Source organism: Xenopus laevis, chromosome 8S (assembly GCF_017654675.1).
Source record: "Xenopus laevis strain J_2021 chromosome 8S, Xenopus_laevis_v10.1, whole genome shotgun sequence".
NCBI lineage: Eukaryota > Metazoa > Chordata > Amphibia > Anura > Pipidae > Xenopus > Xenopus laevis.
Window position 1 is genome coordinate 73,113,861 of NC_054386.1, and position 21,627 is coordinate 73,135,487.

The window sequence follows — 21,627 nt, forward strand, 5'->3', positions numbered from 1 at the left end:
TAGCCTGTCAGTAGCTAAACTCAATCTTTGGAGATTACATTGATACTTTTGGGTTTCCCTTACTGAGGTACCTGCCACAGCCTCCTTGTATCAATGTTCCATCTTCTCACTAACCAAAGGGACCAAAGCAATTTCCTTTTCTGCTTATAAAAAGTAAAAATATTTCAAACTGTGTGACACAAAGAACATGTCGAATTAACAAGGAATAATCCTTATTACTCTACTGCCCACTTCTCATTACTGCTAATAATGTATTTTTTTGCATAATGCTCAAAAATAATAACTACCCCTGTTATAATGAAATTTGCTCTAATTCCAAAAAAGCAACAATTTGGGTTTGGAGAGCTTCTGAGCAGCAAAAATCAGTTGCCCCAGGGCCCTTCCCTGAGAAAATGTCCCAGTTAATGACATTTCCAATGAATATGTTATGGCAGTTGGACATAACTAAAATAATGCATTAGAATTAACATAAATTTCACCCTTTATGAAAAACATCCTCTTTTCCACCTAATAGGAAAAAGGAATTAGTCAGCAGCTGCACTGTGTGACACTGGGTGGGAACTTAGATACTCCAAGTTATTGTTGATAAATGTTGGGGGGTAAAGTAACAAGTGGTCTTAAAGGGGTTGTTCCCCTTTGAGTTAACTTCTAGTATACTGTAGAGAGTGATATTCTGAGACACTTTGCAACTGGGTTTCATTTGTCATTGTTTGTGGTTTTTGAGTTATTTAGCTTTTTATTCAACAGCTCTCCAGTTTGCAATGTTAACGGTCTGGTTGCTAGGGTCCATGTAACTAGTAATGTAATTGAGCACTTCGAACGTTTTTCCAGAAAAATTGTGAGAATTGGATATTGCCGCAGGCAAATTTTAACTGGCAAATTTTCAAGAGAGATTCGCAAATTTATTAGCCGGTGGCGAAACGCGAGAATTCGCCGCAAATTTGTGCCTGTCGAATTTATTGACCCATCACTAATAATGAGAATTGTTTCTCTTAAATGTATATTTTAAGCATGCACCATATATTAATATACTGTATATTCATTTAAATGAATTTTTATTTTTGGTTTCTTTTTGAAGCTTGAAAAACAGATGACTTGTCCTTACTCAAGATTTCAACTTTATTTATGCAAAAATACAGTCTGAATGGCATGTATACTTTAACTGAGAAGCCCATCTCCAAATTTTTGTGTAGTTTATTTACTGCAATGCTGTGAGTATGCATGGGTCTGTGAGTTTACTAAAACAAAATACAGTAAGTCCTTATAATTGAGCTCATCCCCCTGCATCCTTTTAATGTGGAAAATGTTCTACTACTTAGAAAAGTTGAGATATACACAGTCCACTCAAAACTATCAATTGAAAGTACTCATTGGAACAAAAAGTGTTATATGTTGTATCATTTGTGCACTTAGGAGGATCAGTTGTTGTATAAGTTACGAAATGTAAAATTCCTCAGCTTCCTAAATTTGGCTTCACTGTCAAGACCATAATTTAAACCCGACCAGTAACCATGGATAAGACCATTATCAGCAATCCCACAGGGAAGGAATATTATATTATTTCCCCTACATAATGTGTTGTGTTAGCCCATGATGACATATGGATAAATTAAACCACTATGGTATTTTTTTTCTTCTCAAATTCAATCTCGCCCATTAGTTTTCAAGAGATAACCCATAAAATAAAGTTTTCTCGTTTGTTTGTTATCTGGCCCAATAAAAGTATAAAACTGTACCTTATTTTCTAGAGGCGCATCAATACAGTAAGTACATTAGCAACCTGATGGCACAGTACAGAAATGTCTACCCTAGGCATTATTTAAATGACCTCTCTGCTCTTCTTAGAAGCCCTTAAAAATATTTTTGCAAAAACATCATAGCATTTGTGGAAGCTCAATCCTTCCAGAGCCAGAGATTCTGTCTTTTTAAGTTTAGCATAACCTGAATGGTCTTAAGTTCAAAAAATATGAATGAGAGAAATCTCATTCTCATCCTTTCTAATGTTGTTTCACTAGAGGAAAGGTAAGCCTGGATGGACACATACAACTAAACATTTATGCAGAATAAATACTGAAAAAAGAGCATACACCTCTACCCTTTTTAAACCATATTATTGAATGTTTATTTACCTATGCTATATTGTTCTTTGATAGCAGGATTTTTCTTAATATTGTAATTATAAGCTTCGCAGCAGGTTGCTTAAGAATATGAACATAAAAAGTTCTTTCTCTGGATTGTTTTGTGCCCACATCTACAATGAGGAATAGTTTTTTATATGATGCCAGTTCTTTATCATTTATTTCTCTTCTACGCAAAGGCTTCTTCCAATACAAAGGAACAGCAGACCAGATAGGAGGACAAGTGGTGTACCAGCAGCAGCAAACATAAAGGACCATCCATAATAGACATGAGTATGAGTTTCGGGCAAACAGGCCTGGCTCCTTTCAAGAAGAATGTACCTCTGAAGGTCGGCAGCAAACTCCTTCCACATGACGAAGAGCACAATCAGCAATGCAAGTAATACCCCTGCAAACACAATTATCTGTGGATTAGTTTACAGATTCATATACTGCACATGCAACAGAAAGCTACTGTCAAACATTTTACACAAAATTGGGTACAACATAAACTGTAACATGAAATAACATTTATCTGTCAGCAGGACCAGAGTGCCCATCTAGATGATGGAAAATGTATAAAGAGGGAGAAGAAGATAGCAGCCTGTTGTTTATAAGGCTAAAGCTGAAGATGTAGTGAGGGAAAATGTATAAAGAGGGAGAAAAAGATAGCAGCCTATTGTTTATAAGGCTAAAGCTGAAGATGTAGCGAGGGACTTTTGGGGCACATCTCATACATCATTCTTGTTTTTGTTTCATCATATCGGATGACTAAATGGAATGTGGGAATTAGTTTATTTCAGCTCCACTGTGCTCTGTAATTCTGAATGGTGTCGTTGCTTACATGCACACATGTCAAAACGTAAACTCTGAGCAAGGTATTGCTATTCTCCACAGGGAATTCCGGATGGACGTGATTAACCATTTCTGTGCAGCTCCGTTTGATCTTTTTTTGTTTTGTACTGTCTGGCAAACATCAAGGAGAAAACCAAAAACTGAGAATCGATGGCGTTTGTCCACCAGATAAAAATACTTCGAAATTCAACCATCTAATTAAAATACTACGACTTCGAATATCGAAGTCGACGTTTTTTTCATCGAATTTGGGTATCCTGCGGTCGAAGTAAAATCGTTTGATCCAATGATTAAATCCTTCGAATTGAACGATTCGAAGGATTTCAGCGATCGATCTAACGATTTTACTTTGACTTCCAAAAACGTAGAAAATTGATCTAGAAGGTCCCCATAGGCTAACATAGCACTTCGGCAGGTTTAATTTGGTGAAGTATTGAAGTCGAAGTCTTTTTAAGGAGACAGTACTTCGATTATCGAATAGTCAAATATTCAAACTATTCTACTTAAATCTAATTCGAAGTCAAAGTCGTAGTATCCTATTCGATGGTCGAAGTATCCAAAAAAATTACTTCGAATTTCAAATCTTTTCAATTCCCTCAAATTCACTTCGACCCTTGATAAATCTGCCCCCACATGTCAGTACCAACTATATACAGGTATGGGAATTTTTCTGAAACCCATTATCCAGAAAGCTCTGAATTACAGGAAGTCCATCTCCCATAGGGGCAAATTCACTAAGCGCCGAACGCTAGCGTTAATTCGCTAGCGTTAATTCGCTAGCGTTTGGCATTTTCGTTACTGCGCAAATTCACTAACGAACGCTGGCGTAGTTTCGCTAGTGTTACTTCGCACCCTTACGCCTGGCGAATTTTCGCTAGCGACGTAACTACGCAAATTCACTAACTTGCGCAGTGTATTGAACGCTACCTTTTACGCTAGACTTCCTTCGCCACCTCAGACCTGGCGAAGCGCAATAGAGTAGATAGGGATTGTTTCAAGTAAAGTCAAAATTTTTTCTAAGTCCCAAAAAACGCTGGCGTGTTTTCTATATTATGGGTGATAGGCTGAAAAAGATCGAAAAAATTTTTGGGGCTCCCCTCCTTCCCCCTACATTTCCTGACTCATGGCAACTTACCTAGACAGTGGGCACATGTGTAGGGCAAAATAAAATTTTTATTTGATGATTTGAAGGTTTTCTAGGCATTTGTAGTGCTGATACGTATTCCTCCATTGAAATTTGAATTTGGCGCCATATGCAAATTAGCCTTCGCTAGCGTAACTTCGCTTTACATAGCGAATCAACGCTAGCGCAACTTCGCAGCCTTACGCTACCCCTGAGCGCAACTTCGGATTTTTGTGAATTTGCGGAGCGCTGGCGAAACTACGCCTGGCGAAACTACGAATGTTAGTGAATTTGCCCCTTAGACTCAGTTATAATCAAGTAATTAAAATAATTTCCCTTTTCTTTGTATTTATAAAAGGGTACCTTGTACTTGAACTCAGATAAGATATACAGTAATTAATCGTTGTTGGAAGCAAAACAATCCTATTGGGTTCTCAGAACTCATGGGCACCATCTTCCGGCTCTTCTGTATTTTTTGGGAAGTTGAAGCAGTCTTCTGATTCATAGCAACTGCTCATGCCCCAAAAATGCCGGAAATTGTCAAAGGGAAGAAAGAGGACTCAAAGAAAGAGCCGGAAGATGTCCCCCATGAAATCCGCTTTGCTTGCTCTGCACTGATACTTGAGTAATGAATTACGGACACTTTCAGGGGTAATCATCTGTGTGAGAGGGGGAGCAGGAAGGGGGGAAGATGTAAGGTAGTGGGTAGGGGTTTTTATTATTAGGGGGTTCATTCTCCTTTAACACACATCCATTGTTGACTTATAAAATTCAAAGTTCAAAAAGAGGGTAATTAGTGTCCTGTTTATTCTTGCACAAATGTTGCAGAATGCTTGGGATTCTAAATTAAGAATAAATAGTATAGTTATATAAAGGTCTTTTTAAGCATATCATGGTACAAAAACGAACTAGTCCTGGAATGGCTGGAATGGATAACTCTTCTAGTATGCAGTCCCTAGCTGCATGCTATAAAATGTATCTTCTGATGGTTTCTGTGCAATAATTGAAATAATAAAACTAGATATGTTCTAATCACTATGGCTGTAAGATGAAAGGTCTGTAGTCTTTGCTAAAGTTGTTAAAGGGAAAATTAAGATTTTCCTTCAGTATTCAAAGTTACTATGCTATGGTATGATATAGTTTGGGTCGTGGGCAGCTAAAGAGGCATTTTTCATATAGAGTAATGAGGCTAAGATGGCAGTTCACCTCAGGAAACATTCCTTCAGGGATGGCAATTTTGATCCACAAGATTTCACCTCCATAGAGCACATGTCATTTTAACCAAGGCTGGTTTACACTAGGTTGAAATACCATAAATGTATGCTAAAATAGGTTTTCCTCTGCTAAGTACAATTCTGCTTCAACATACAGGATATATCCTAATGGTATAACTATACTTCAGTAAATAGAAACTCAGCCAGTCTGCTTTTTGAAAAATAGGTCAAATTCATAGAACAGGTATGGGATTTATTAGCCTGAAGCAAAAAGCTATGAAATGGACTTTCATATTAAGAAAATCATTTTTTTCTAACAATTTCCATTTTCTCCATTAAAAAAGTATTTCGTACTTTACCCTAATTAAAATAAAAGAAATCCATTCTGCTGGCAAAACAATCTGACTGGGTTTATTTTGTGTTTAGAAGTTTCTTCCTAATGATCCTAATTAAGGATATATCCCTTATCCAGAAAACCCCAGATTGCAAGCATTCTGGCTGGGTCTGTTTTATTGCAGTCAATTTTACAGTTCAAAATAATGGATGCAGATGTAGGTACGTCTAAATTCTTTCAAATATGATGGCATCACACTATTATCTTTTAACTAGAAGGGCTGCACATGTACATCCATCTTCTTTTAATAAATGCATTGTCTGCTCAGCGGAAAATTAGCAAGTGATCAAGCTTGGCCTAAAGCCAGCAGGACACTGCCAAATGAAATAATGTCCTTCTGTGTTCAGGGCCATTTAAGACGTTAAGATTCTCAGCATTTGATTTCAGCGGAGAAAGGGTTAATGACTACACTGCCAAGATTTTACTTTAAGAACATGTTCCAGGCTCCTCTGGGGTTTTTCCTGTTTATCTGCTGCACAAATGAACTGGCCTTTCTATGTTGAGCAGATCAAACAGAATATAAACTGAGGGAAGATTACTTTGTACATTGCCATGCACTGGGTACAAATTTGGTTATCAGTTTGCCAGCCATAAAATTAATCATTGCCTCATTTTGTAATGCTCTGTTTGTAAAAAACTCTGTAATTTTGCATGGAGTCGAGCTAGCTAGAAAGACCTTATAGCTGAGTAAAGCATCACAAGAGGTATATTTGCCTTTAAGCAGTATTTTACAATTTGCAAATTAAAAGGAAATGTTAATATATGTATGAAGGAAATCTAAGACCCCTCTGAAACGCTGCTGCTGGGCATGCACTGGATTTCTTTTAGCAGTGAGCACTGTTGTAAGTTGGGTCACCTTTGGAGGTATGAGCACTGCTTACTGTATTGATCTAAATCCGGCATTTAAGCAAGTCGTTTGCCTTCTAACCTATGCAATTAAAATAGTGTTCCAAATTAGATCCTTTTGGCCCCATGTATCAACACTGGGCAAATTTGCCTATGGGCAGTCATCCATGGCAACCAATCAAATTGATGCATTCTTTAAAAAGCTAATCACTGATAGGTTGCTATACAGTAGGTAACTACCCATGGACAAATTTGCCCAGTGTTGATAAATGACCCCCAATGTCTCTTACACAAAAAATAAATGTCTCTAACAATTGTGCTTATTGCAGGTAATAAAGAACCTTAAAGGAACAGTTCAGTGTAAAATAAAAACTGGGTAAATAGATTGTGTAAAATAAAAAATGTTTTATAGTTAGTTAGCCAAAAATGTAATGTATAAATGCTGGAGTGACTGGATGTGTAACATAATAGCCAGAATCCAACTTCCTGCTTTTCAGCTCTATAACTCTGAGTTAGTCAACGACTTGAAGGGGAGCCACATGGTACATTTCTGTTCAGTGAGTTTGCAATTGACCCTCAGCATTCAGCTCAGATTCAAAAGCAACAGATATGGCCCATGTGGCCCCCTTCAAGTCTCTGATTGGTTACTGCCTGGTAACCAGGGTAACCAGTCAGTGGAAACCAAGAGAGCTGAAAAGCAGAAAGTAGTGTTCTGGCTATTATCAAGGCCGGATTTACATAGTGGGCGCCCTAGGCCCACTACCCGTTGTCACCCCTGTCCCCTCTAGGGGGACAGGAGCAATGGGGATTGGCGCACAGAAAATTTATAAAATGATTGTATCTCCAGCGCATCCCCATTGTTTTTGAACAAATGTGGGTGTGGTTGGGCAGCATGCCGCCCCCCTAAAATCCTGCCACCCTAGGCCCGGGCCTTGGTGGCCTTTCCACAAATCCGGGCCTGGCTATTATGTTAGACATCCATTCACTCCAGCCTTTATACATTACATTGTTGGCTAACCAACTATATTAGAAACATTTTTTATTTTGCACAGCCTATCTATTTACCCAGGTTTTATTTTTACACTGAACAATTCCTTTAAGAATCAATAAGCAAATACTGTTCCTGATTTTATTTTGACCAGCTGTGTTTAAAGGAGCAATCTACCACTTTTCCACATGAGTTTCATGTGGTGAGCAAACACTTTGGGGCTCAATTATAAACACTGAGCAAAGTTGCTCTTGGACAGGATCAGTTACTGCCCAGGTGCAAATTTGCCCAGTGTTTATAAATGCACACCAGTGACTACTGTCTTAAAGGGCACCTATCACCTAAAATGTCTCCCATCAGAGGTGCAGGCAAAGAGAGCTTGCATGTGTATGACATAGGGTCAGGGGATGCACTGACAATCGAGCTGGGGCACTCTCTCATTGTGCACATGCCTGTGCCTTAACATGGCTGCCCACGCCGTAAGCTACATCCTGTTGGCACATTTTGATCTTGACATGTTGCTTTTTGCCTGTAAACATGCATAGATAAAAACTCAATTAAACATATATATATATATACTTTATATATATATATATATATATATATATATATTTATTTATATAGATAGATAGATAGATAGATAGATAGATAGATAGATAGATAGATAGATAGATAGATAGATAGATATAAAGTATATGTTCTATGACTCAGTATTAGTTAAAATCAAAAGTTTATTCAATATCACATTAAAAAGGTCAAGACACCTATGACTAAGTACCGGATGGCATGAGGTGGGCCATATGGAGTCAGTATGTACCTTTTTAATGTGATATTGAGTAAACTTTTGTATTTGTAATATTGAATCATGGGACATATACTTTATATGTTTAATTATTGATGCCCTGGGGCAAGTCCCTATAACTCACCATTACATAATTTATAGACTCCCCTACCATTTGATATATGTTAGATAAAAAAGGCAGCCCGGGAAAATAGAGTCTACAGCCTCTGCACAATAGTAATTCCTATTCACACTACAGGTTCTACAAAGTCTAAATAACAATTTCCAGTGTGTTTTTGTTATTATTGTTGTAAAAAAAATCCTCAATGTATCTGGTTGGGATGGACAGTCATTTATTTAACAAAATATTCAGTTAGTGGTTGGTTTTTAAAAAGTTTTATTATGATATTTGAGGGGAAACAAGTTCTTTATTAAATAAAGCTTGATGGTAAAACAAGCGTAAATGAGATATGAATAAACAGACAACATATACAAAAATAACACTTTGCATAGTATGCAGAAGTGATTTTCATAAATCAGATTTGCTCTTGCAAAGCTCTTCCCCTTCAGATACTAACACAAGAACTGGCATTCAGAGCATTCGTGTATCTAATTACTGAGTCTTGGCATCTTACCAGAAGTGATCAGGAACCCGCCTCCTACTTTATAGAGTCGAGCCGCCACAAAGGGAACAGCACACACCAACAGCAATCCTCCCACAAGACTGGCAGCAACAGCTAGGATGATGAACGCAGTCCAGAATCCTCTGTACACTGGCAATTAAAATAGAAATATACTGAAGAATTGTTTGAGCAGTGCAAATCTGTTCTTGTGCAGGTTGATGTTTACTTGAGATGTGTTTTCTTCAAGCTAGGCATTTGCTGTCAAACACTTAAAACTCTCATATCTTATTTTACATATCTTTAGAATTCTATTTGCTTTTAATTCAGGCATTTAGGGTCAGTCCACACGAGCAAAATCGCCTCTTCTTCGGGGCGACAATCTCCCTAAACTGCCTTCCCCCTGCGCTCCGCCAGCTAAAATGAAAAACGCCTGCAGTAATGCACACGCAGCGCTTCGTTTTCCGAAGTTGCCTCATGAGGAAACGCGAGGGCAGGGGGAAGGCAGTTTGGGGATTGTCGCCCCGAAGAAGAGGTGATTTGTCGATGGGGCGACTAATCTCCCGAATCTGCTCGTGTGGACTGACCCTAAGCGTTGTGTTTGGTTTTCTGCATTAAGAGACACTGTCATTACATCATTATGCTTTTTCATATTCCCATTACAGGTTCTTGAATGGTTAAGCACTGTGTTGTTGGATTTTTATATAAAGGATCTGTTTTTCATTGCTTTCTTTTTATTATTTTAAAGGTACAGTGGATGTGTTTGCACCACTAATTGGTCTTATATCTCCCACCTATTTTCTGAAAACCATGTAGGCTTGTAAAAATACACAAAAACACACTGACCCCAACTTTTTTTAAAAATTGGTGGTCAGGGCCCCCCTACACGTTAAAAAAAATAATTGGTGATCAGGGCCCCCCCTATAAGTTAAAAAAAAACATTGGCTCCAGGGCCCCCCATAAATGTTTTTTTTTAAAAAAACATTGGTGGCAGTGCTCCCCTTACAAGTAAAAAAAAAATTGATAGCATGGGTCCCCCCCATGAGTTAAAAAAAAGCCATTGGTGATCAGGGGCCCCCTGCAAGTAAAAAATAAAAAAAATCGATGATGTACACTGTATAAGCAGTAACAAATTCTTTGGCCAATCTGCATTATTTTTCGAGAACAAATATAACATTTTTGTGATACAATTACATTTCAACCGACAAGAGCCAACAGCATGTTAGTTAATGTCCTTGCTATATTCTATGTAGTATCAGTAGTATCAGTTGATCCCAAGTTGATGATCAGTCCAATCTCAAGAGCAGTTAACACTATTAAGTATGTTCTATAAAATACCCTCCTGTTTGCTTTTTTTAATTCTGTCTTTTATCAAAAACTGTTTTGTTTTTTTCAAGTTTTTTCACATGGTGAATTTGAATTTGTGCATAGCAAGAATATGGAATACAAGTTTTTATCAATTCATCAGAAACTTGTCAACTGATAAAGGTTTTTTCAAACTTGCAACAATTTTACCCATAAGTGCCAATTTTGTCTCTATCCCAGGCCTTAAGAAAGACTTTAAATAAATAAATAAGATAAACTGAGTTACACAAAAATTATACTCCAAAAATTTTAAGTTCAGTATAAAAAATCAATATTTGTTGAGTAGAAAATTTAAAAGAATAGGCATACTGACCCATTGATCCTCCGCCTTACGCGTTTCATACCCACTGGTACTTAATCATAGGCATAGAGTATAATTTTTGTGTAACTGATAATTGGGCCCTATTGGACTGGGGGCTGTATTCCAGAAATTTTTTGGCCCTTGGGACTGGCCTAGACCTGAAACACATTATATTAGTTGACATAGTTTTATTAATATATTTGAGGTAAATCCCCATTTGACCACAACACTGAACATCTTATACTGTGTTTTTCTACTCTTTTAATAAACCTTGGCTTTTCTTTAAAATTTGGATTTTGATAACACCATTATTGCATGCTAGCCACAAAAATTTACATTATGGGCTAATAATTTTATCAGTTTGCAATACAATGTTTTCATGTACATGGATGGTGACTGAAAACTTGCGTTGAGCAAATTTTTTTCAGACTTTGTAGGGAAGAAGCACAACAACTTTTTCTGGCAAAGCCTTTATCTCATTTTATTGCAGACATTTTGAAGCACAAGCTTTTAAGGATCAGCCCCCTCAAGTGCAACTGGTTGACATAATTGGCTTGGAAGTGGTTTGGGATACAAATGCACCCTGCAGTGATAAGTAAGGGTGTGTGGCAAGAAAAAGCTGTTGCTAAGCAAATTCTTTTGCCAGACATGGATTGGCTACAAAATTCCACACTTTGCATTGCGAAACTCCAGCAAAAAGTCTGCAGCAAAATTGTCACAAAAAAGTCACCAAGACAATATTGTTGCTAAGACAAAAAAAGTCGCAATAAGAAAAACTGCCCATTGACTTTAATGCATTTGGACAAAAAAATGTTCCTGAGACAAAAAAGTCACCAAGACAAAAAAGTCACCAAGACAAAAAAGACGCCACAAGAAAAACGCCTATTGACTGCAATGTATTTGAAGTGAGAAAAAAATGGCGCATGTGTAAAAAAGATTGACACGTATAGAATTTTTGGTAGTTTCGCAAATTTTTCAAAACAGGACAGATTTGCTCATCACTATTGAAAACAAATTATTTCTGGGATCAGATCATAATTAAGACCTACAGAAACCTGAGAGAACTGTGTCAACAGGCTTATGTGGCCCCCACCCGATGGCATTTTTATATTCTATATAAATATCTGGCAATATCAATACGGCCCATATTGATGAAGCAGGTCTTCTCAAGGTCTTCATTCACTGGCTGATAAAGGTCACCAAAACAGATGTGGCCTGGAAGCAAAAATAGTTAAATCCTTTCCTACCTGCAGTTTAATTACAGTATTATTTTTTTATGCCATTTAAAGCATCTTGAGGCTTATTTCTTCATCTAACCACAACTCACTTAGTACTTCTCATAACGGTCCAATGTTAGAAGTTTAAGCTAAATATATTTGTTGGCTTGGGTCCATTAATAAAAACTCCTCAGTGTTTGTTTAGACACTTAAGAGTTCAATTATAAAACAAGCTGGCAATACACATCTCGATATTCCCACTGGGTAAATAAAAGGTCCAGTCTGTGTAGCAAATAGGGTTAACCCAAGGTCAGAATGGAGCCACAGAAGGAATAGGAGCAGATGGCGTCATTATCAAAAGGGATACACAGATGAGGCTGAGATTTACAAATGGGCAAAGCAATTTTGTGTGTAGGTAAAGACAAATATGCAAATGTGGTCAATATGCCAAATAAAGGGCTATACAAAAAGTCTGTTAAACATGGCACCAAATGGAAAATGGAAGGTTGGTTTTGGATCTTTCCTTGATAAAATCATGTATTCATTCCTTCACTTACGCTAAAATCAGCAAACAGTGTTACTTATTATTCCACATCTACGGAGGATCCTTTTCTTGCTTAAATATTTCCATGCATGGCAGTTACACAAAGTAAATCAAATAGTCCTTCAGCAAGTATCTTCTGTTTATGTCATCTTCATGGTATCTTTGCACAACAAGGCGGGCTGGAGAGGAATTTCTTTTAGCTCTTTGATAACTGGTGCAATATTCTCATTAATATAATGTCAGAATGGTGACAATGCTCTATCAGGTTTAAATCTATGAGAGGCTTTTGTGCATGTTCTGGAGATAAGAACAACTTATGACTAATGCAAAACAGAAGTAACGTCGTCCTGTACTTGATAAAATACCAAAACGTTGAAGATTTGTGTAATTGTATTTAATTATGTGTCAAACAGCAAAGCCTTTTATCATTATTTTGTTACCCATAAAGATTATATGTTTCTTCAAGAAAGAAAAAGAAGCCTTTGAATAAAAGCTCTGTGTTGTCAGTTTTGGAAGAAGTCCTGACAGAGAGAGAGATCTGTCACATACCAAAGATTGATGTATGGAGGCAGATGGTACATGTTTTCTATGTGAGCACTGAATAAGAATAGTCCTTTATCCCTAGTGAACAGTTATTTCAAAATGCAACAAAAGCAAGTGAGATCTGTGGCATGGATGCCTCAAACGAAAGGGGTTAATAAATCTGGACAGGCATTTTACTGAAAGATTAACCTATGCTCAAGGGGCAGCAACAAAAAAAATAACCAGCTTTTTATATATATATATATATATATATATATATATATATATATATATATATATATATATATATATATATATATATATATAAATAAATATATATATATATATATATATATATATAAATATATATATATATATAAATAAATATATATATATATATATATATATATATAGAAAGAGAGAGAGAGAGAGAGAAAGTTTCTCTAAATATGTAACGTATATATATATATATATATATATATATATATATATATATATATATATATATATATACAAGATTCCTCTGCACTCAACCCATTATCAATATATTTAAGACAGAGACATTTTGTGCATACTGCTACTGAAAAATGCCTTACCCTTTAAACAAAACAGGGATTGTTTGTCCATACATTGCAATATATTTAAGCTGGCCAACTACAAGAGCAGTGACCAGCTCCATGTTGTAGCTCCCACCCTCTCCAACTATAGTCAGGTGATCCCACTGGTGTCTAATAAAAGGGCAGCCAAGTTTGGGAGTTTTACTTTGAAAGCAGCTAGTAAGTTGCAGGTAAAACGTATTCGTCCCTTTTATAAAATGTGTAATTAAACCATAGAATTCTTAATGAATCAGATGAAAATTGAGCATAGGACTGGCCAGATATGGGATGACTTTGACGTAGTTGGCCAGCTTAAATATATTGCAATATATGGACAAACAATCCCTGTTTTGTTTAAAGGGTAAGGCATTTTTCAGTAGCAGTATGCACAAAATGTCTCTGTCTTAAATATATTGATAATGGGTTGAGTGCAGAGGAATCTTGTATTTGTCTATATGTATTTTGTGGTCACACCCTCATTGCACCCCCGCCTAATGATTTTAAAAACTAGTGGTGAGCACAACTTTCCCTTTCCCAAAGGTACTAGCATTCACACGTGGTCCTAACTTACAACGAGCGTCAGTGTTCCTGCTTGGCCTGCTTTTATGATGGGTGTGCATAGATGTAAGTGAAACCATGCATACCGACACCAAGGGGCAGATTTATTAAAGATCGAGGTGAATTTTCGAATGAAATAAATTAGAATTTTGTGCTTTTTTGTGTACTTCGACTAGGGACTAGTCCAAATTTGATTTGAATTTGAAAAAAAATTGAATATCGAAATTTATCATGTACTGTCTCTTTAAAAATTCGACTTTGACCATTCGCCATCTAAAACCTGCCGAATTGCTGTTTTAGCCTCTGGAGGACCTCCTAGAACCTATTTGGAGTCAATTGGTGGACTTTGAATAATCAACGTGTATATTTGGGAATCGAATACGACCCATTCGGCTGAATACGGACCTATAAGATCGAAAACGGACCTATTCGGAAAAAAAGAACTTTAATAAAAAAAAGTTTTGAAATTCGACCCTTGATAAATATGCCCATAAAGTGACCCTATACCTACTACAAAAAAGTTTACAAAAAGATGCAAGCCTAAAGGCAAAATCAAGGCTAAATTGTGTCTGTATTGGTGTGTATCTTTCAAGCTGTGTTAAAAGATATTTTACTGGACCCACTTATTATCTTGGCATTCGGAGTAAAAAAAAGTACCAAAAGAATATCCATTTGCATATGAAAATTGCACTTTGCACATCTGTAAATGAGCCCTTAGAATTACCTATTACATATACTTATGCGCATTGTAACAGACATCATCATCTATGGCAGACAGTAAAAACAGGGCTATTCTGACACACTGAATGTGGCACAACTAAGTGGGCTGGAAAGGTTCAGGAAAGGAGACACCTATGTGCATCCCCTTGCCCAGCTTGCCCATGAATACAGTGCATCAAAATTCAGGAAATGCTGTATTCATGGGGCACATCCATTCTGGAGCATAAAGATCTGCACCATTTGCAAAAGTGCAAAAAACCTGATTTGTGCCTATTATTTGCACTTAGCACCTTGTCATACACTTCATAAATGGTCTCTAGTGTGTACTGGTCTATTAGTGGCATACTCACCATTTTTTTATCTTATACCTGCACCCAGTCATTAAATATTATGATGCCAATCTCCCTTATTAAATGTTACACACTAGACCCACTCTCAACCATACTGCTCAGTGTAGTTTGCTTTTCACCCTGGCAAAATGTAAACTGTATACTTAGAAACCTGATTTGAATATAATGTGTTTTTGGCTGTTTCGGCCACTACCATTCTCTAAATAGCGAATAAAGGAACAATGGTAATATTTGATGAGCTAACTAAACCTTGCCTGACTGTAAATGTAATGAATACTAATTTACAAAAACAAAACAGAAAAAAACGGTAGGCTTCTGAGGGACATAGGAACCCCAAGTTAAAAAATAAGAAGTACATAATTCTTTTTTCTACTGCCTGTCAGCCTTGTAGTTATGTGGACTGGTCAGGAGCATTGACACTCTCCTTTGTTCACGGCATGTCACAGTGAGCTAAGGATAGAGCTGTTTTTTTTAAGAAATAAAAATCAATAATAATGTAATTATGGTCAGTTTACTGGTGTTTTATAGTGTGAAAGACTTATATGCAAATATGAGACTTATGTACACAAGCCATGTTTGGGAGACTGAGATGATTCTTCCTTAAAGACACATGGAATTTGTTCCACAGAAATGAAAACATGGAGCAAGTTTGCTTTTTTATCACAATAAACAAAATATGCATGTATGGGGCTTTTAATAAATACATGGAATTGAAGAGGAAAGTACACTGGGACCCTAGGAACTAAATTCTGGAATGGAATACTTAGCCCTGTATTCCCACTACCTAAGGGGAATTCCAACAAGCTCCTTCTTTAGTTCTGGATTTAATGAGCTAAAAGGAAGACTTTATAGCAATGTCAAAGAGACTTATTCTAGCAATGGAATGCTACTATCAAGTAGTCTAAGAAAAACTAGGAAATAAGAATAGGAAAGTATAGGCGACAGCACCTGGGACAATGTTTAATGATGTGTGTATCAGTGTATATGTCTGTGGGCATGTGTGCAAACAGAACAATGCAAGTGATGGTTCTTAAGGATTAGTACTATGAAATTATACCAAATACTATATTATACTGTATTGCTTTGTTTGCAAAGGTATTTGCACACCTGTTTTTGTCTCTATGGGGGAAATGCAATAATTCGCAGAGAGAGCATATTTGCAAATAAAAATGTGCATGCTGCAATGTAACATTCTTCATTAGGCTTTTATTGCATTGCGAATTTTAATTTAGCATTTTGTGTTACCAACCAATATTACATTCCCCTATATAATATTTATTAAAGAATATGGTCATACAGAACCAAAGTAAATGCATAATTGCAGCACATGGCAATATGTTTAATCCCATCATGTAAAAATAGGCATAAAACAACAGGGTTGGTTAAGTGCAGAGAGTATTACAAAGTGAATGTGCCATACCTGCAGTGGGATCATAAGATGGATGAGGGGCAGGTCCTAGAGCGATGGGCATAGGAAAAAGATATCCATGGATGCAGTGCTTGGGGTGAGCTTGGCTAGCTAAAGAATAATTAAAAAAAATAAAAATAGTAAGTAACTGCCTGCAACTTCTGTAGCATAAAGGCATGAGCAATGCATAACAGATCAGATAAAAGATGCTCCTATATAATCTTCTCTTGAACCAACCTGTTTCCTGTTCAGGGAAAATGTGTCACCATACTTTACTTTCTAAAATCTATAACATAATTCAAATAGGGAATCATTTTCAGTCTGGTTAAATTAATTGTAGCACCTTTAAATTAACTTATATTGTATTTTTGAGAAGCAAATGTAGAGCACGCGCAGAAAAATGAATTTAGCACACTCCTCAACTTGTCTAGGATATGCTCTGTAATATCAGCTGCTAGCTGGTCATGGAAGCACAACTCCCTGGGGTTCTCCAAGGAATATACAACATCCAGAATAGGTTAACAGAAGATAACTGGTTAGAGGAAATGGAGATAAAGAAGAGAAGAACTAGAACAAAGCATAGATCAAAGCAATGTATTGGACAAATCTGTACTCTTTTCCATAGGCAAACAGGTATTGGTTAAGATACATAACAAGGGTCAGACTGATTACTGCTCAAAGATTGGCTCAGTCAAAACCAGGAGCATACAAGAAACAGATTAGATGTTTTTAGAAAGCGTAAAACTCTCAGTTGCACATGTCAGGTTCTAAAGAGGTGGGTCTTGCACCAAACAAACTACAGGTGGCACTTATTTTATTCCACGGCATATCTTCAGGAGCAGCAGACAATTCAGAATATCAATCGGCAGTAGTGATGGGCAAATTTATTTGCCAGGCGCAAATTCACGGCAAATTTGTGCGATTTGCCGCCGGTGAATAAATTCGCAAAACGAGCATGAAAAACGGATGCCGGCATCAAAAACGAGACACTGGCGGCGTTTTGTGAATTTTTTGCCATTTCACGGGAAATTTTTTGGCGAAACGAAACGGCGCAAATTCACCCATCACTAATAGGCAGAGGTTGTCATTCACACCACATATTTCCAAAAGGAAACAATACACATTTATTGGGGTGCTGCTGTGTAATGCATGAGTATTCCCCAGGCACATGACAATCAATGCATGAATCCCTACAAGATGCTCTATATTCATCACAACAGAATCTAAAATGAGTCATAAAGGTCATGAAGAATCATTTAACTGTCATATGAAATACCTTTACCCTCCAGAAACTGCTACTAGAAAGTTCAAACAATTCAAAGGGTCTAAACATCCCATAAAGGAGAACTAAACTAAACTAAAGACATAGGGCAGACATGCTGTACATTATGTTAGGCTTCTATACCAGCCCTAGGCAACTACAGTCCTTTAGCAGTGAAGATCCGTGTCTCCAACGATGCCCCAACGATGTCCAGTTTTTTCTATGGATTCACTGCACATGCTCTGTTCTGCTGTCATTTACTGAGCTTAGAAACTGATACACACAAGATATTGAATATATTTAATATAAATATAATATAAATATGCATTTGCAGCATAATATGCATATAAATATGCAGCATAATAGAAAATAAAATGCAGAATATATTTTATAAAGGTGGTAAAAGTGAAAACTAATTAGTATAATGTGTACTATAATGTTATTTACAGAATCATTGTCTTATTCACACAATTTTTTTTATATTAATAAGCATGTTATCCTATTATTAACACAGAACTTTTTAAAAACTACTATAAAACACACAGATAATGAGAAAAATGCAAATTAGAAATAGCCTGACAAACAGACTTGTTCAAACTAAAATATTTTCATGGAGTGATTTTATTTTTAGTTTGCAACTATGATAAACCTGTAAAATACTATAATTTTCTGTAAAAATTATATTAATGCACACAATGCAACATAAATTTGCTCCTGTCTGGACCATAAAAATTGTCCTTTAAACTGGAATTTCGGCTGGTTCAAGTTTAGAATTGGCAGCAAACACAGAATTGACTCTGACTGACCTAAATGTATATTTAGGGGCAGATTTATCAAGGGTCGAATTTCGAAGTAAAAAATATTTCGAAATTCGACCATCGAATTGAAATCCTTCGAATATCGAATTCGAACTTTTTTCATTGAATTTGGGTATTCTGCGGTCGAAGTCAAATCGTTCCATCGAACGATTAAATCCTTCGAATCAAATGATTCGAACGATTTTATTGTACGATCGAACGATTTTACTTTGACTTCAAGAAACGTAGAAAAATGCTGTAGAAGGTCCCCATCGACTAACATAGCACTTTAGCAGGTTTTATTTGGCAAAGTATTGAAGTCTAAGTTTTTTTTAAAGAGACAGTACTTCAATTATCGAATGGTCGAATATTCAAACTATTTTACTTCAAATCGAATTCGAAGTTAATTTGAAGTCGTAGTATCCTATTCGATGGTCGAAGTATCCAAAAAATTACTTTAAATTTCGAATTTTATTACTTCGAAAATTCCCTCTAATTCACTTTCGACCCTTGATAAATCTGCCCCATAATATATGCAAAATAAAGTGAACACTTTAAATAGGTTTAATGTGCTACAGTTGACAAAAGATGTACCAAGCAGTTAACGATACTCACTAAACCAGAAGTTCCAAATTGTCTCTTGATATTCATCCCCATTGAACCAGCACCTCCAAAAGAAGCCCTCATGGTGAAAAAACAAAGTTGGTTTTGGAGAATCAGTTGTATTCTAATGTTAAAGAAAAAAAACAGAAGATTTGTTACTTTCAACATCCTACCAATCAAAAAACATGGCACTTTCAGGTTTTACAGTATATCCTGGCTGTCATCTACAGTACAATAACCAAAACAGTTTACTGTAAGTGACTTACTAGCTGATAAATTGATACTACTGGTAAGGGATCTGTTAACCAGAATGCTCGGCACCTGGGGCTTTCTGGATAACGGATCTGTCCGTGATTTGGAGCATCATACCTTATGTCTACTAGAAAATCATGTAAGCATTATATAAAGTTAATAAGCTGGTTTTGCCTCCTAGAAGGATGAATTACATCTTATTTTGGATCAAGTACAAGATACAGTTTTATTATTACAGAGAAGAAGGAAATCATTTTAAAATATTTGGATTACTTGAATAAAATGCAGTCTATAGGAGATGGCCATAGTTCAGAGCTTTCTGAATAACGGATTTCCAGATAATTGATCCCATGCCTATACTGCATTCACTTTTTCTCAAATAAAACTATTTCTCATAATTGTATTAGATTGCTAGACAACAAAACAAAATGCCTCAGCATTGGCTTACATCTATAACTAATGACAACCAGCAGGCAATGGCAGAAACCCCACATGTAAAGACTGACTGTGACTGTCTATGTTAAATGTGAAGAAACGTCAACTGATATTTACTGTACATGGGATATGGAAATCACTTGGAGGAAACCATATTGTTCAGCCTTAATTTTGATCAAATTCCATTACACAAACGCCGGCAGTGCTTGTGATCATTTGATTACCTCGGCAGCAGGAGAGAGCTCACTGGAAGCAGTACAGTTTTCTGTTGCCAACAGCCAGTAGTCTGTTCCAAATGCAATGAGGAATAAGAGGACTCCAATCCCACCAATAATACCTGCAGCCAAAGCAGCGATTCCAACTTTCATCTTGGTGGACACTCTGTTCAGAAAGAGACAGACAAAAACAGAGTGGCAGGGCTTGGTAAAGGGAAGGAAGAGTGCTATTTCAGGACACAACTTTAATAGCTGGTGTAGGATTCTCGGAGGGATCTATTAAAAGCAGCTGACCTTCTGCCTCTGAACAGTTGTGGTACGAAAAAAAAATCACCGTCCACTACGTGTGAGGCAAATGCAAAGTAAACATATGCAGATCATTATGGATTATGGGCATGAGTACAGCCCTGCTCTGTTGAATATATGCAGATGACTACATCTATTCAAATATCTGAGGCAATCGATGCACACGGGAAGCCATAAATCACGTGGATTAAATCTAACAAATGCTGTTGGTGCAAATCTACTTTGTAGGTCTGGCTATGATGGCCGTTGCTAAAGATGTTGAATGTTTTAGAAAGCCTGCTTTTCAGTTTGAGCTTGGAAAGGTGCGATGCCTTATTAATTGTAAAACTACAGAGGGTAGATAAAAAGAACTTAATCCCTCTTTTCTAAGTTCTCTTTTGCCTAGTTCATAATATATATTTTCCCTAGAGATCAATAATAATAAAGACAATAATTCCCTAAATCAGGGCTGTCCAGCTGAAGCCACATGTCTTAGATGTGTCCCTCCAAAAGATTCTTATGTTCCAAGACCTCCATAGACATCTTTGCAATGACATTGTTGTTTTATAACAATCCTGCTCCCAAACATATAAAATAGTGGATAATTATTCCATGGCATGGAAAGCTTGGGCAACATTATCCTCATTGTGTGCCACATGGATCTGTGCTGGCGTGTATATGGGCTGGAAGTTGCTAGATGTAGTAATTATCACACACAGTCTGAGCAAAGCATGTCTGCAGTTATTTGGTAACAGCAGTTTGCCACGGTGCATTATATCCAATATTGTTGTGTTCCGTAAATTACCAAATTCACACATAAAAGAATCAGCTGAAAACTGAAGCAATCAATTTTTTTAATGAAAGTTATTAAACTTAAATTAAACTTCAAAGTTACATGACTTTAGTGTCCAGATCTGGTTAGGCTAAATAATAAGGATTCACTATATGCCCTTTCATCCTTTGATAATGGGAGCACGTCTGTCCAGGGTCTTGACACATAGGGGGGGGGGGGATTCACTAAAGGGTGAAGTGGCTAAGGCTAACGACTTTTCACCAACGTTGCCACCCGCAGGGACCTCGCCAATTCAATAACAGGCGCAGGCCCCAATTCGCTAGCGGACGGGACCGTTGCTAGCAGTCATTCGCACTCTATTGCCAAGGGACTTTTCGATCTGGCGAACGATCGTTACTATGTAAATTCACTAAAGTGTGGATTGACTTCGCAACCTCAGACCAGGCGAAGTGGTAAAAAGAAATTAG

At 36.8% G+C, this 21,627-nt stretch overlaps 1 protein-coding gene across 1 annotated transcript; it reads right to left on the bottom strand.

Annotated features, from left to right (window-relative positions):
- Nucleotides 1-1,101: 1,101 nt before the first annotated feature.
- Nucleotides 1,102-20,522, bottom strand: XB5726496.S (provisional ortholog of transmembrane protein 182 S homeolog). Its single transcript, XM_018233064.2, has 5 exons — nt 20,092-20,522; nt 19,193-19,304; nt 16,532-16,630; nt 8,954-9,091; nt 1,102-2,526 (listed from the first exon to the last, which is right to left on the bottom strand). Exons 1-5 carry the CDS (start codon nt 20,233-20,235, stop codon nt 2,297-2,299), a joined length of 723 nt encoding a protein of 240 aa, XP_018088553.1. The 5' UTR covers nt 20,236-20,522; the 3' UTR covers nt 1,102-2,296.
- Nucleotides 20,523-21,627: the final 1,105 nt, after the last annotated feature.